Source organism: Microtus ochrogaster (assembly GCF_000317375.1).
Source record: "Microtus ochrogaster isolate Prairie Vole_2 chromosome 14 unlocalized genomic scaffold, MicOch1.0 chr14_random_1, whole genome shotgun sequence".
NCBI lineage: Eukaryota > Metazoa > Chordata > Mammalia > Rodentia > Cricetidae > Microtus > Microtus ochrogaster.
In genome coordinates, this window is record NW_004949096.1 from 4365799 (window position 1) to 4383724 (window position 17926).

At 36.0% G+C, this 17926-nt stretch overlaps 1 protein-coding gene across 3 annotated transcripts in view; it reads left to right on the forward strand.

The window, feature by feature from the left end:
- Positions 1–17926, forward strand: part of Kif18a (kinesin family member 18A) — a 71732-nt gene that overhangs the window by 28485 nt on the left and 25321 nt on the right. For all 3 annotated transcript variants that reach the window (XM_013352621.1, XM_013352622.1, XM_013352620.1), the window contains 4 exons: positions 1751–1913; positions 5935–6099; positions 10037–10158; positions 15027–15262. In XM_013352621.1, coding sequence (XP_013208075.1) covers positions 1751–1913; positions 5935–6099; positions 10037–10158; positions 15027–15262 — 686 coding nt within the window. The remainder of the gene's footprint in view (positions 1–1750; positions 1914–5934; positions 6100–10036; positions 10159–15026; positions 15263–17926) is intronic.

Genomic DNA, 17926 nt, shown 5'->3' on the forward strand with positions numbered 1-17926 from the left:
TCTCTCTCTCTCTCTCTCTCTCTCTCTCTCTCTCTCTCTCTCTCTCTCTCTCTCTCTGATTGTTAGTTGTGTCTGAGGGGGTGTCTATGTGTATATGTATGTGCACATAAGTGCAGGTGTCCAGGGAAGTCAGAAACATTGGATTCCTCTGGAGCACAGACAGTTGTTATCCATCCTAAATTTTGGTTTTCATAAAACTTCAATAACATTTTTGTGCATTTTCTGAAGACAGTGGGAAAATATGCAATATTTTCTGGCTCTAAAAGTTTTGTAGCGGCAGTATACAAAAAAGAGTCATAAAAAGAAAATACAATTCTTTTTTATAAATAACAGTTGTAAAACTTCTCCTGTGACTATCCCAAGGAAGTGGTATGATATAATTCCCTGTGTCTCACCTAAAAAAAGTAATGCAAATTTTGTTTTCTAGTTAGATATTCTAAATGACTGGAAAATACCTACCACTCATTCTCTTAGGGTTTACTTCTGTTTTGTTTTTTTAAAGATGCTACCTAGAAACACTTGATAATGATTACTTGCTTTCCTTAGTAAGCAGTAAACACCCAGTAAAATGTTTAGACCACAGAATTACAAACTTAACAGTATTCACCTCCGTCCTTGAATCAAAAAGTTACAAAAACTAAGATACTGTCTTGGGGTATAACCTAAAGATAACTTATCAATTCATTTATTGGCACTAGCATTGGTGTCATAGAGTACTGTGCAATCACAATATCCGCATTTGCATCCTATGAAATATTCATCATCTTAACAAACTGCAGGGCAGTCAATGTACTGTGGTTTATCTTCATTCCCAGGAGAGTTTCATTAAGAACTACTGACGTAAATTGGTAGTACCTTTACCACAGATCCTTACAGATATTTCCAATGCCAAAGAACATTTATTTCTAAGTGCACAAACTTGGTTTTATTTTAAAGTCTTTGTAATTAATTTTCTTAGATAATTTTGCCTGTGTCAGATTTTTGATAAGACTGAAATATCATTGAGCCCAGTTGTTCTGTTAGTTAGAAGTTGCCAAACTAGGCATTTCCTCAATTTTTCATAGGATTTATTCAGTTTTGAATCGTTGACTTCTTGACTCTAATAAACTCGACAAATTAGATTCTTTATTTTGCCCTTTGGAGAAGGAAACCACAACCTCATTTCTAGGTTTGCCACATTGTTAACTTGGATGTTTTGGGTCCTGCCAGTGTCAGTTGACTTTTTGCCAAGCTGTAGGGGGTACGTAACCGTATGGTGTATTCTCACTATAATAATCTTTGAAGCTAAAACTGGTTCTCTCATTTTCCCTAGGGGGCCATGGACATACCGTATGATAATGCCCCCTATTGCTTTTTCTTCACAGTAAGCCAACACCAAACAGCACATGATGCTCTGTTGCTAATAGGGGTGTGAGAATTGTCACAGTAAAGATCCATGTTACCGTTCTTTGCATTTTTGCTAAGCTTTAAGACTACATATAATAAAATGCAGCATCTTATTATCAGAGGCCTTGTGATACCCAAATATTTAAATAACATTATTTTCTTTGCAGGAGAAAAAAGCCTACAGTAGTAAAAATTAAAATTGATATTCACTTCTAAATATTTTTGTATAGGAGAAAGTTGTTCTCACCTACCTACCTACTATTTATCATTGAGTATAGTCTGAATGATATATGTTATTTAAGTAATTTGTATATTAGATAATATAAATTTAATGAAATATAATTGTGTGCTTTATTTTTGGTAGATTTCAAGAAATTTTAAAATGCTTGTTCCAGAATCGAGATGAAATCAGGCAAGAGTATCTGAAGTTAGAAATGTTGCTTAGAGAAAATGAACTGAAGTCGTTCTATCAACAACAATGCCATAAGCAAATAGAGATGCTGTGCTCAGAAGACAAAGTAGAAAAGGTACTTCAGCACTTCGTGTCTAAACTTCAGAGAACATGGAAATCTAATTCCTGAAGTTTGATAAGCACCATTTTTTACTCATCCATTTCTGAAAAGTTTAGAAATACTGTGAGAATCAGAGCACACTCTAAAAATCAAACTTTTAGTTGCATTTGTTCCTTTTTTGAGCGCATGTGGGTCCTTAGGGACAGAAGCAGCCTGTGCAGTTGTAGGCGACACTTTCCAACTTAGACCAAGAGGAGAGTCTCTGTTATTATTCCGAAAACCATACTTTATCACTAATCTTGATAGGCACTTCTACAACTTTTAGTATTTTCTAACTGTTGTTTCTGCATATGATGGTGAGCTACTCTCTACTAAACAGACCACTCTTCACTGCCCTACCTTTGATTTGAACCACTAACAATGCACTGAGTTAAAAACAAGAACCTTCCAATACAACTAGAAAGGTCAGAGATCTACATCCCTTCATGATATGGGAGAAAGGGCTGTATGGGGGGAAAGGGCAAGGGGTAAGAAAAAATTGTCTCGTCTGAAGATTTATTAATGGTGTGCATTCCAAAATGGTTATGGTCCAAGCTTTAGCGAACTATATATTTTACTTAGAAAATGCCTAGAGTTGACATATAACATGGCATCAAACCAGTGCTACCTCTGGGAAACCTAGCAAAAGCCATGCAAAACTACCCTAAGAAATAAACCTTAACATTCACTGTAGGTAAGAGTCAGCAGACTTAACATATAAGACAGAAACTCTGAGAATTTAGACACCAGAGTAATCCAGTGAAAACTAAAAATGAAGTATTCAAAAAAGAATAGAACACAAAAAAACATTAAAGTTAAAGATACTACCAATGGCGAATACCTAAATGTGAGGGTCACAACATGAGGAAAGCAAGTGTAATTTTCAGAAATTATTTATTCTTAAAAATCTCATATTATCATACAGTACCAGCAATGCTTAAGCGGTATTCACTTAGTTGTCAGAAAACCCTGTGAAATATTTAATAATCTCCTTTCTAAGCATGGCCAAGGGCAAGTCATTTTGTCAAAAATAGTATACAACCATAGGTAATTTAACCATGGTTTAAACTCTTGTAAGCTAGTGCTAAAACTTGTACTTTAGCTCTGCTTTTTTGCATGGTAAATACGACAAAATTCAGTATTTCGAAACTGGAAAACAGGTCTAAGAAATTCAAATGATGTATAACATAGCTAACATGTGGACAAGATGTTCTCAACCCCAGCACTTGAACTGACTGCTCCACTTTCAGGATGGACCTTCCTTCTTCAGTAAAACCTACCTGGAAACTTTCAGAGAACTATCCCAAATGCTTTTATCTTAGGACAGTGGTTCTCAACATACTGGTCTCAACCCCTTTGGGAGTCAAACGACCCTTTCACGAGGGTTCATAACAGTAGCAAAATTACAGTTATTAAGTAGCAACAAAATTAAATTTTGGTTTTGGATCACCATAACATGAGAAACTGTATTAAAGGGTCACAGCACTAGAAAAGTTGAGAACCACTCACTGTTTTATGTTCTTCTAAATCCTTTAAAATTGACAACCAAGACTGTCACACCTTAGTGGTGGTGGTGGAATTTGTATGTTTGTTTATTTGGGTTGTTGTTGTTGTTGTTGTTGCTGTTCCTTTTGCTCAAAGCAATATTGACACCTAAAATTTCAGAATCATGTTTTCTATCTCAAGGCCTGTTGTTTTCTGAACATTTGGTTCATTGAATATATAAAGTTCTCTCGATCTCAATGGAGAAAGGAGCCACCTTTATGTCCTAAAGACCAGTCACCATTAGGGAATACATTTGATGAGCATTAGAAGTCAAATCAGAATTGTCCTTTTTGAATTTTAAGTTAGATCCGTTGTCTTTATGTTCATAGAATACTTCTTGCCCACATTTCTGGAGTCACAATAACATTTATTTGTAAATGTTAAGGCATTGTAGATGTAATTTAGCCACTAACCACAAGCAAGGATAACTCCTTTAATTTCATTTTTTAGAAGATAAAATTACTGAAGACCCATTGAAATTGACTTACCTGAGTTTTCACACTTTCTGAATAACAGAAGAAAGTCAGAATGCCACATTGCCCACTTCCTGCTCTATCACTCCTTAAGCTTCAAGTTTCGGATTCTGGTCTACCATTAAACTTGTCTAGTACTTCAAAGACCTTTGTTTATTGCTAGACTTAGTGTATTAGAGATTGCTAATGTAATTCACAGAAATATTTGTTTTCTTATAACTATGAAGATAATTGATTATTTTCCAAAACAAAACAAAAGACAGCTTGTGAGAGCAACAACATTGTTTTACATCCTTCCAACAATATGCCTGTCTACACAAAAGATGTATTCTCTTATCAGCTTCTATGATTTTCTGTAGTGACCTTACACCTCTGTTAGCTCCTGGAAAACTCTTACCCTGAAGTACCATTAGGAATTTAAAAGGCTGGCTAGAGAGGTGGCTCTGTGGTTAAGAGCATGTGTTACTCTTGAAAAAGACCTGGGTTCAGTTTATAACACCCATGTGTTGCCTGACAACCATCCTTAACTCCAGTTCTTGGTGATCTTACGGCCTTCTCTGACCTCTGTCCACACCTGGACTGCACATCGTGTATGTTCTTACATCTAAGCATACACATTCAAATAAATCAGTCTTTTTATAATTTTGTAAAGAATTAAAAATTATTTTGACCTAGTAAATCCCCTGCAAGGACCCAGGCCTCTTCACATGAAAGCTGCAGGTGCCCAAAAGTTCTCCAAAGTTAAAGACCCCTGCAGTGTAGCATTTGTTGTGTTAGCCTTTGTACTCCATCAGTCCTCTTTTGGGAGAAGATAAGGATTTTGTTTGTTTAAGCCACTGTTTTGTTTTGCTAAGGTCTTGCCATGAGAAAAAAAAAATCATTTATCATATGATTAGAGAAATGGCAATAAAGAACTCAGAACCTTGATGAGAATGACTTTGCTTATCAATCACTATCCCTGTCATTTGAATCTGGCCTCCTGTGAGTCTGTCTTTCCTTGAGCATTTTGTTTTTCCATGAAAGGAAGTTAAATGAGATGTATAGATATCTAGAATCTGTCTGTGGCTTAATAGCTATCACACTGGCTTAACGCTAAATATTTACAAGCTAATATCATCAACCAAAATGAAAATGCTCTTATTTGCTTATGTTATCTGCCTGAAAATATTAATAATTAGTAATTTTTAGAAATGCTAAAAATAATGATTTATTACCTAAGGAGGACAGGGTCTTTGACCAAGTACACACAGCTCTGCTCTCTTTGTGGATGCCCGTGCTCTACTTCAGAACCAGCTACAATGTTCCTATCTCTGAGGGCTGATTGTTACAGGTATACCCATAGTATATGGCAATTATTTAGTTCAGTGTCCATTGGCAAATTACCAAGACCAAGCTATTCTGACCAATGGCTCCTGTGTTAGCATGCATAGCCTTTGGGCTAAAAAAATCAGAAGACCAAATCTGACCAAAAATAGTCATGAAGATGTAAAATATCAAAGACATTCAGAGTATCCATTGTGGTACTCAGCCTGACCATGGGCAAGGTAAAGTATTGATATATACCCCGATTCTTTTTTTCTCTGTCATTTAGAGCAGGCAAATTAAATCAGCAAAACTTTTTTTTCTTCGTATCTTTTCAGATTGGAGACAAGAACAGAGTGTGCATGCTTTTTTTTTTTTTCAAGTAAGGAAATCATGGAATTTATCTAACCATATATGAACTTTACAAATGTATCATGCAAAAAAATGTTATAGCTTTCCATTTGACCACTGCTTTTCTTAAAGCTATAAACTCAAGGTGTAATTTTATTAAATGACTCACAACTGATTTGCTATTTTGCCATGATATTTTAATAGGGAAATAGCAGAAGGCCTTAATATATTGTACTATACCCATATAAGAAAATATGACTTTTTGAGTGTTGTACACATCAAATATAAGAATTACATATATTATTAAATACATTGTTGTGTTTCAGGCCACTTGCAAACGAGATCACAGACTTGAAAAGTTGAAAACTGCTCGCTGTTTCCTCGAGAAAAAGAAGGAAGAGGTGTTGAAACAGTTTGATGAGAATACTAATTGGCTTCAGCGAGTGGAGAGTGAAATGAGGCTCTTAGGTCAAAATGGTGACATTCCAGAGGTACAAATATGTATATATATGTGCTCAGATTTAATCTTAAAAACTGAGCTCCTTAAATTTCTTGTGTTTCTTCAGTGAATATCTTTCATGTGACAACTGCTGCCCTGCTTCTCTGGGATTTAATTAATTCTCTTTTCTGTTTTAATGACTGTGTCCTTAATTCACTAATACCTCATTGGTTTGTGGTTTTTGCTTTCAGAAAGGTCAATTTACTTTTAAGTGTTTTTTTAAGTAAATGTCTTATATGAAGTAACTCTTAAGTTAGAATTAAGCAAGTGTGTTAAACTGGTTGAGGCTGCATCATCTAGGCCTGTTACGCTTTTCCACTCACAACCTCTTTTCACCTGAGAAAGTTTTCTGTGATCCTGAATATATAAGTATGTAATAGATTTACAGATCAAGAGTTTACACATTACAAATAAAGGAACTTATTATAAAGTAGTAGTTCTTTTATGAGTGAGAATGTGTCTGTATGTCTTTCTCTGTGTGTTTATCATTTTTTAAAGACAAAATCAAATTTGAGTACTCATGAAATAAATGGTCTTGTTAATAGGGCAACTTTTCAGAATTCGTCGTTTTGTTTTGTTTTGTTTTAATGATCTGGAATAGCGAGAATGTTACCTTTTTATAATGGATAAGTACAATGTGGCAGAGGTTTACTTAAGGCTCCTTTAGAAATGATTGGAAATTATTTTGTGATCACAGCAAGCCAAAAGTCATTTACTGATGTTTTACGAAACTCAATCAACATCTCAAATAGTGACTGGTAAAAATCAAACATAGCATAGTAAAATCAAAAAATACAGAAATTTAATACTTTAGTTGCTGAGGAGCAAGTCTTTATTTTCTCTAAGTAAGCCATTGTGTTTCTATAGAATAGAAATCTTTTATGTACAGTAAAAACAGTACAATTCTTACATTCACTAGTCTTGAATTAGAGCAAGTGTGTTTTCAGGCATCTTTCATTGACATTAACCAGTAGTGCAGAGTGCTATGTATTAAGGGCCAGTTTTACAGTGAAGTTGTGATTCAATATAAGGGTACACAGCCCGAAACACATCTCCTATCTACATGTTTGCTATTGAATTAACTTGTGATCCTTGTGTGTTCAAAACCTTTTACTGTGGCTCTATATTCTCAGCACCCATATTCAGGTGCATGCCCCAGTATGAAAGTGCACCCACCAGTTAAGAAGCTGGGAAGTGAATAATTATGTTTTAAACTTACATATTCATTTAAAAATTAGCTAAAGTATTTGTATTTTTAGCATATTGCTTGCCTTTTTCAATGTTGTAATGTTTATAAAGTTAATATCATTTGAGTTCTTGTAGTGAATTTAGGGTTTTTTTTATTTTTATTTTTTTTTAAATTTATTTATTTATTAAGGATTTCTGCCTCCTCCCCGCCACCGCCTCCCATTTCCCTCCCCCTAATACGCTCACATGTAATCTTTCAGATAATCTAGAATTTTTGTTTCTTGCTTGCTGAGAGATCTGTGTAGAGTTGGCTGGCTTGGAACTCAGTATTAGGCCCAGGCTGGCCCTGAATTCATAAAGATACACCTGCCTTTGTCTCTCCAGGTCTGATATTATTGTGTCTACCCCCAGTCTGCCTATCCCAACATTTCTAGCAGTATTTTTGTACACCAGACTGTGAGCCATTACTTTTTAGTACTTTATATATTTCATTATAAATAGTACAAGAAAGATAACACTTTCTAGTTCTACCACCTAGCTCCTTGTTCTATTTTTGTAAGATGTTTCACAGCTGAAACAATTATCTAGTCATAAGCACTTACTTCTTGTATAAACGAAATGTGAGCTGACTTCACGGAGGGACTTACCCAAGGTCCTGCAACTCATGGGAAACACTACTTTTTTTAAATTTGAAATGAGTGCTGATTTCATTTTATATATATAAAATGTGTGTATGTATTTCATTATGTACTTTTTAATCATATGTCTTTATCCAGCAGTACCACACTTGTAATTCAGACTACCACCCCTTCACTCCTGTTATCATATTCTAACACCTGGCCTTTCTGATTTTTCTCTACTCCAACCAAACTAAAAGTTTGAGCGCTAACACCGATAGTATCACTCTTCAGTGTCCTGCCCCTACTGTAAGCTATGATGGCTGACCAAACCTGGCACAACCTGGCACCCTGTTTTTCTAAAGCTGACTTGTACTTCCTGTACTGTGGTCTTCTCTTCAGATATGATCCTTGGTATACTGAGATAAGAACACACTAAAATTACAGTCTTGCTTTTCCTAAGGCCATCTACCCAGGATCTATGATGGAAGGGTGGTTGCAGAGGATAAGAGCTAAGGAAGAGCTGGGTTTTATGGTTTGGTTGTTTGTTGTATTGGGAAGGCATTTGGGATTCTTTAGAAAACATGTTTACACACTTACTTGATGTTCTAACTGAAAAACTATAAGGAGATCAAGTAAGATGAATCAGTTCAGCTCTTCCACGTTAGTCAAGTAAACTGATCTCCATAAAGGCCATGTATTTGGCTCGAGCTGACATTTGTTTCAAGACTGAGCATTTCCCTAAAAATCAAATGACTCATAGGTCAATCCTCTAGACATATCCTGGTTCCATAAAAAGTGGCTTTATCCAAAATACATGATATATTTCTTGAAGTATAAAGGTGAATTATGTAAATGAATTGTGCTGGCTAGCTTTATGTCAGCTTGATGCAAACTAAAGTCATTTTAAAAGACAAAACCTCAGTTCAGAAAATGACCCCACCAGATCGCCTTTGGGCAAACCTACGGTATATTTTCTTGAATCTCAAAGTAACATTTCCTAGTTAACAGTGGTATGTAACATATTTTTTATGTAACAAGCATGGTAAAGAGACTATATTTCTTTGTCACTAGTAAAACATTAACTCTTTATGTATCCTTTTAGTATTGAATATAATAAATTTGATAATTATAAAAAGAACCCCAACTGACCCCCCCAAAAAATCTAAATCTGTAGTTTAGACAATCCATGTTCAGCTGTAGACTAGAAAGGAGTGTGAAAAATAGTTGAAATGGAATACCAGTTTTTTTTTTCCTATAACTCCAGGCATAGCTCTGTTTATTAAATTGTAGCTTACCAATCCAAATGTCCCCAGAAATACATATCATTACACAATTAAAGATGCTAAAACTGCTGGGATATTTTTTTTTCTTTCGTATCTCTCCATATCCTCTGAGCTGATCCCTGTTTGTATTTAGGATTTAGTGAATTTCAGAAAAAAAGAATAAATTATAAGTGGTAAATTAGAGGGCACCTGACCCTAAACAGAAGAGCATTGGGAAAACTGATATTCAAGAGACATTTTTATTCTAAGATGAAGCTTTTAAGAAGAGTAAAAGGGATGAGAGAGAAAATTTGTGCAGCATGCAACTCAGCACTGGCCTGTATACGGAACTACCTAATCATTGTCCATCCTCGGATGAACCTTACTTTCGAGTAGAAATGCAACTGCACAGTGAATAAATAGCATTCTTATTTGTCAGTACTGTCACAGTGTTAGAAGATAGAGATTGTCCATCTTTAAACGTAGTGCTCAAGGAATGTCTCTTTAGTAGTAGCATTTAAGTAAAGACTTCTAGCACAACTGTTTTTTTCACAATATTGTAAACAAATTAGATCAACAAATAAGCTGTTGTCATAGTATGCCTTTTCCGAGATGCCTAGCATTTATTTTTCAGAAGAAAATTAAACTCTTACCTTGTCGCTAAGTTCTAGGCTATCTAGTTTTATGTTCAGGTTGACACAAACTAAACTCGTCTAAACAACAAGATTTCTTATTGTCTAAAATTTTCAGCATGTTTTTTTACAACTTTAAAAAACTTGGTGTCCACATAAATAAGTTATATTAAAATTAGACTAATTCTTTTAAAAATCTACAATACGTTTTTCATTATTTTTCACAGATACTCAATAAAGATCTTCATTGTCAGCAGTTTCGGCTCCAAACTAGAGACCTGAAAACACAAATGGGTTACATGAAGGCTCTAGCTTGTCTCCAAGAGCGGCAGCACAGTCAGACTGAGGCGTGAGTACATGGCATTGCACAGTCTACCAATCTTAATGCTACAGGACATCGAAATTTATCTGAGAAGGGATTCATTAATTTGAATTGTTGGTCAGCATCAAAAAGCACACAGGCAGAAACATTGAGAGAATGTGAAGGATGTGGTTCTTTCCTAATAACTAATTATTTATAGTACTTTGTAGTTTTTCAATGAATTTTCTTTTTTAAGATTTTGGATTTTGTGCTAAAAAAATTAAAACTGCTATTAACTCCAATTAGATTAGATAATTTTTGGTTATTGGTAATTCCAAAATGATTGGGAGGGGGGGTGTTGCCTTCTCAATCATCTGCCTTCTGCACTCATCCCTCATCCTAGTCTTCAGATGAAGCCTGGGTCCCATATCCAGTGCCCAGTAGCCGAGTCTGATATCATCACCTGCAGCTTGCCTACCTGTTTGCTTGGACCAGGAAACATATACTGTTTGCCAGCCCATCCTTCTGTAGTCACATGAGACATGCAGCCACAGAAAAATCCATGTACTCAGATCTTATTACTATTACTAGCTTTTAAGGAGCATCAGGTATCTCAATTATTTTATAATCTTTATTATTTAAATAATTTTCTTTAACAGTTTCACACGTGCATCTTCTCCCATCTCAATGCTGTCTTCTCCCCTTCTTCCCTATGACTCACCTTTTCTCCTTCCTGTCTTTTTCTGTTTTTTTTTTTTCTTTTTGTTTTGTTTTTGGTGTGTGTGTGTGTGTGTGTGTGTGTGTGTGTGTGTGTGTGTGTGTCTTGTTTGTTTTTCTCTATTATTTGGTTTGGTTTGGTGACCAAGCAAGTTTAACCAGACCCACCTATATGATTATTAGTTTGCAGCTATCCATTGAAGTCTCCTGGGCTCAGGAATGGTTATACAACTGAAGACAGTGGTTCCCCCTTTCCCAGCTTCTGTGTTTTCATCAGTAATTCACCAGTAGCCTATAGGGCACCTTGAGCCCTTCTCCCTTCCTCAATTGATTTTTGACAGGGCCTGTCTTGTATGTGCCTAATGTTGGTCACCGCTGTTTTACATTCATGGTTGCTGTGGCTGCACCTAATCTAGAGGATGGTATTTGCAGCACTCACCCTATCTTCCAGCTCTGAGATGCTTTCAGGCTCTTCTTTCATAATGATTGTTGAGCCTTGGAAAGGGTGGTGTAAATGCCTTTTTTTACTGATGAGCCCTCAGCCATCACTTTTTCTCAACGTTTTTGCTGGCTGGGAGTCTCCAGATTCATTATTGTTCAAAGCAGAGACTTCTCTGATTAAGGTTAATAGTAGCGCTTTTTTTTCTTTCTTTTTTTTTTCATGGGTATAAACATAGAAATTTTTAAACAGTTAGATGTAATCAGTTTATTCAACAGTACTGAGTTACCCACTTGGCCTTTGACTTCCCCTGGCATAGGTGTTAACCAGGCTTCAGTCACAAGCATGAATTCAGTCCCATGGATTGTGCTTCAAATCTAGTCAGTTGCTTACCCTTTTTTTAATAATAGTTTTTCATTTATTTTACATACCCATCCCTCCTCTCCCCATGCCCCGTCCCACCCCACCTTCTACTTTTGCACAAGTTGCGCCACATCTTGTCCACAAAATTGATGGAGTTTTGCTTTGGTTTTTGTCCTAATGGGTTCACAGCTGATAAAACCACTGATACCTTTCTCTTCCTACAACGTTAATAGCATTCTCCAACATTTACATTCCAGTAAATAAAAAAAAGAAATAGAGGATTTTCTGCATATATATGAGCTTCCAAAATGAAGTAAAAATAAAATAAATAATTCAAACAGCAATAACAGTGAATCAGCACTAAAAAGTCTCTCAAATAAAAATCTCCCAGGACCAAGTGGTTTTACTACAGATCCTATCAGAGCTTCAAAGAACTAATACCAATGCAATGCAAAATGTTCCATAAATGGAAAAGGAAGAAAAGCTTCCAACTGTATTACCCTGATAACAAAACCCAGAAAAGCACACACATCTTACACACTGTTATGATGAACACAGATGCAAAATTTCATTATGTAATACTGACATACTGAACTTAAAAATCACATCAGATAGATTATTCATCATGATCAAGTTAGCTTCATTTCAGAGATTCAGGATTTCTGCATATATATAAATCAATAAATACAATACATCACAAAAATGGACAGGAACCGCAGGATTATCTTCAGAGACACGGAAAAGGCCTTTGACAAAATCCTATGTCCTTTCAGAGCATAAATCCAAAGAGTCTAAAGATGCATAGAGCACACCTCAGCACAATAAAGGCTGTATTTCACAGACCTGTAGCCAGCATTGGACTAAATGGAAGAAAGGTCACATAATTCTCGCTAAGATTAGAAATAAGACAAGGGAGCCCAGTCTTTTCACTTAAACACTAATTACAGTGCTTGAAACCTGAGCTAGGACATTAAAATAGGATGGAGTGCCAGGTGGTGGTGGTGTACAACTTTAATCCCAGCACTTGGGAGGCAGAGGCAGGCAAATCTCCAAGTTCAAGGTCAGCCTGGTCTACATAGTGAGTTCCAAGACAGCAGGATTGTTTCACAGAAAACCCTTGTCTGGAGAGGGGGGTTGACACCAGAGTGGAGGTGATTAAAAATAAGTCAAAGTTTCCCTACTTGAAGATAATACGATTCTATATTTTAAGAGAACTTAATGGCTTCACTAAAACCTCTTACAACTGCCCAATGCTTTGCAAATAGTGAGGTGCAAAATGAACACAGTGATACCACAACCTTCCTGTAACTCCAGTGGCAGATTTACTGAACCAGGCAATCAGGGAAACTGTCCCATTCATAATAACATTAAATAGAAAATAAATAAGTGCTTGGGAGTAAACCTAACTATGCAAACAAAAGAACTCTACAATGAAAAATTTTAAAACACTGCAGAGAATAAAAATAGCGCCCTTGTTTGTTAACTGGAAGATATAATTCTGTGAAAATGGCCAGAGTGTTTCCATTTTTATGTGTTCTTATAGTCACTATATAACTCACTAATAGAATTTTGTTATCAATTTAACTATGATTTTCCTTAAAAGTGTGATGAATCTCTTGTCGTCTTTTATAAATCAGTTACAGTGTGTTAGGTAGGCATTCTTTGAGGTTATATAGAAATGAGAGGCCCATGTCTCTACGGGCTTTCATTCAAAAATCCCAATTGCGTTCCACAGGGATTCTCAAATTACCTGGGGTTAATTTTCCTATGCTTTTGATTTAAAGTAAGCTATTTTCAAGATGAAGAAAAACAATATTTTATAAATGGGGGTCCACAGTCATCACAGCAAATCACCGTCACTTACTATCAAGTGGCATGTGGGAGCTTAGGCTTTCAGAGACACAGTCGTTTATTTTAACCCCACTGTGCTCTTATATCATACACAGATTGAGATGCCTTAATAAACTTTACCTTAATAATGAAATAATGAGATAAAATCGATTCCAACTGATTTTAACAACTAGTGAACCAAATCATCTCCAAAGCATTGTGACATTGTAAAACGTGAATAAGTTTTTTGACTCAGTCTTGAATTCTGCTTATTTTAGCAATAGACCCTTTTAGAAACTATGTAGCATTGCTAAGCCTTAGATTTCTCATTCACAAAAATAAATTATTATATAAATGTTACATGGTACTTGAGTTCTTAAAACCTTTCCAAGGTTTAATTATTTACTAATGTTCATGAGATTCATATAGTTATGCTCAAAGCTATGCGTTAGTTTAGCAAACAGTATAAAATAAAACCAGCAAAATGGAGAGGTGCATAGGATAGTTCGGAAGAGATTAGACAAATAAAATTTCAAGAATCTTGTTACGTGCCAGACATGGTGGCATTTGCCTTTAACTCTAGCATGCAGAGGCAGAAGCAGGATTCCTGTAAATTTGCAACCCTCCCTGGTCTGTGTGGTAATAGTGAGATTCTAACTTCAGAAAGGAAGAATCTTGTATAGTGAGACACAGTATATGCTTAATTTCAGCAAAAAGCTATGACATCACATCATATTGGAAATTGGGTTCTGTCAGTGCCTCAGGGTTTTATTGGGGTGATTTATGTGACAGATAAAAATGTCAGACTTTCCAAAGGAAAGTAGGCAATCCCAGTAATGTCTGTTGCTTAAACACACATTTTAAATATAGTGAAACACTTGTCATTTCCAATCTGCAAATTATGAAATATTCCTAACATCAAAAGCAAAGCTTTCATAGCACTTTCAAACCTAGGAATCTTAACTCTGCACAATACAGTTGCCAAAAGTACAGGGATGTAAGACTGTCCTGCTGTCCCTTTCCAACACTTGCTGCTCAAACTTGTTTGCTTTCTATCTTCTGTGTAGTTGCTAGACTGCATCGTGTATTCCCTATACCACAATGCCCATAAGTTTGATATTGATGCAATGCTTATCCAGAAGCCTGGAGGTGAGTCGTGATCAAAAAAGTGGCAGAGAGAACTTGAGGACTTGTAAAATGGCAGTGTTCCAGCCAGGTATATCCCTCAGGGTCACACAGATGCTACTGAGACTACTAATGGAGCCTTGTTTTCCTGATTCCCATCCAGGATTCTCTTTATACTGAATGTATTAAGTATATGTTGAGCTTTTTGGGTGAAATCACATTTTTTACAAAGCAAATTTGAATTATAAAAAGATTTTAATATTGATGTTTACCTGGGTACTAAGGGAAAGAGGGACAGAGATAGTCTTAGGAAAGGACAGTTTGACCTCACTTATACTGGTTCAGGCTTCACTAGAGAATTTACCTGTTGTGCAAAAGAACAGTAATAGTGTCTTTACAACTTTCTGTTTCTTTCTTTTTTCTTGTCATCTTCTCTTTGTAGAGTATTGAATGCTTTACTTCCAGCCTTAAGGAAAAAGTATTGCATGACGAAAGAAACTGATCTGTCAAAGGCTGCTTGTGATTCTGACTTCGAAGATATTGAGCGTTTGGTTGAGAGGAAGAAGATGGTGGTTTGGGCTGACCAAACCACAGAACATTCAAACCAAAGTAATCTTCCAGGGATTTCCCTACTTATGACCTTCCCACAGCTTGGACCCATTCAGTCTATTCCTTGTTGTAAGTACTTTTTATTTTACTTAATTAGTGGTAGCATTATTTCTGAAGAGACTGGTTATATTCCAAGCTACAGAACAGTTGATTTCTTTTCAGTAGATTTAGTTATTTGATGACCACTATCAAAGAAACTAGCTTCTAAGTAATTTTAATTACCAAGAATCTCCCAGGCCCTACAAGCATGTCTATACTGATGTTCTGAATACCTAGCAGTCTCCTTTAATTCTCATTCTTATTTAAATTTATCTTCACCTAAAGACCAAAGCTTATAATAAATATTATATTCTATAATCTAACCTTAAAATCAATACTATAGAATTTAGTATTTTTCTTTTGACATATTAGTTTTCTCTCATTTTTCTAACAAATTGTGCCTAAGATATTTTCATTACAAAACTAGCCTAAAATCTTGGTTTAAAATGACACTTTTTAGCAATGTAGAATTGCTAAAACAAGCAGAATGCCTGGTCGTTGAGATAACCGATATTACCAATTTGGTCATCTTTATATGCTCTCTCTCATTTGCACATTGTGCCTTCCCTTGAGCTCTCTGGGTTTGTTACTCAAATATGTTTTTATTGGGTACGTCTAGCTGTTTGTTAGGTTCCACATGAATGCTAGCACGTTACATTTTGGTCTGCAAATTTTCTTGGTTCCTGAGTTTTCTGTAAACATTTTAAATATACCTACATCAGAAATTTACCTCATTTAAACCTTTGAGAGCCTACAAAATAAATTTGCAGTGATTTAATCAGTATTCTGTTGAATAGTGCATTAGAGATTATGCCTATGTGTGTTACTCAGAATTTGCATTGTTCTAACCAGATACCTGAGAAAGGTTTTATTTTGATCAAAGATTTTGCAAAAGATTGAGTCCATGGTCACGGGGCATACCATGCTATGAGCAGGAGCACATTGTGGAGGAGTTGGCAGGCAGGGAGCAGAGAATAGGGGGAGGGTTGAGGGCCAGGTATAACCTTGTAATTTATGCTCTCACCTCTTCCAACCTCCAAAAGTTTCTAAAACCTCCCAAAACGGCACCTACTGCTGGTTTAACACATGTGCCTGTGTGAGACGTTTTATATACAAACCATAGCTGTGTGTATTTGCATCTGTGCTTTCCTAGAAACTGATTTACTATATTAGAAAACAAAAATAATTTTTTCAGTATAAGTACTTTGAAAATTTTGAGTCCCCAAAAGTATAAGCTTCTTATGTAGATACGTAAAATCCCAGATTCCTCAAAACTGAAACTGAGAACCAATGTGACAATCAGAAGTTTTGGATTTTGGCTCAATTTGTATCTTCAGGTTACATATGTCTATACAAATATCTCAAATTAAAACATATATATATACATATATATATATATATGTCTTTTCAATTATTGGCTCTGGTGTTTAGGATAAAGGATACAATATCTGTACCTAGTACTTATAAACTAAAGTTCATGTTTAATCTTTCTGTAAACCAGAACGATAACACGTGCCTTTAGAATTTGTTACTATTTGGATTGCTATAGCATTACTGCATCATTTATTATATATCTTTGGTTGTTTGTTGAGTTGGTCAAGGTTTTTGTTATTATTTGGGGTTTTAGGGGAATTTGTTTCTTTCCTTTTTTTTTTTTTTGACTATAAAGAACTTAGTTGTCTTTTTTCTTTAATTTATTCTTATTTTATATACATTGGTGTTTTGCTTGCATGTGTGTCTGAGGGAAGGTGTTGGATCCCCTGGAACTGGAGTTAACAGACAATGTGAGCTGCCATGTGGTTGCTGGGAATTGAACCCTAGTCTTCTGGAAGAGTGGCCATCTCTCCAGCCCCAGGAATTTGTTTCTTATACAAAGTCTTGACTAGATAATTCATACTGGCCTGCAACTTGAAGCCAACGCTAGCCTCAAACTTGAAATCCAACTGCCTCTGCATCCTGAGTGTTGGTTTATACCACTGCACACAGTGCTTTAGCAAATCTTTGGTCGTTCTGTATTTTTACATGGATGTAGTCCATTGTGGAGAATTGTCTAGTGACCTGGCATCCTGAAGCTTTGTTACCTCTCACTCTCAAGTGCTCCCAGTGTGCTGAGCTTTTTTGTCACTTCCTCTGGCAATGCTAAAATGTCTCTTTTGGTAACCAACTTGATATACCTTGGAAGAGGAACCCATTACTGAGAAACAGCCTCTATCAGATTGACCTATGGATATGCCAATGCTTTCTTATTGATGGAGGAGGACCCAGCCCATGGTAGGTTGTTTAAGAAATCTGACTGAACAGAAGTAGTGAGCAAGCCAATAAGCAGTGTCCATCTATGAGTTCTGCTTCAGGTCTTGTATCCAGGTTCCTATCTTTAGCTCTTGTCCTGACTTTGATAGATGGTGGACTTTATATACTGTAGGCTGAAGTAAGCCCTTTCTCCCTAAGTTGCTTTGGTCAGTAATTATCATGGGAACAGAAACCAGATTTCAACAACTAGCAAATAGCCTTAAAGGAAAGTTAGCTTTAATTTTAGACATGACCCTCCCCCAATCAACTCTCCCTCTCTCATCAGCCCTAAGAGCAGACCAGGTTCCCTCCCTGTGGGGAGTCCAAGGACCTCCCACCTCCTTCCAGGTCTAGTAAGGTCAACATCCAAACAGCCTAGGCTCCCACAAAGCCAGTATGTGCAGT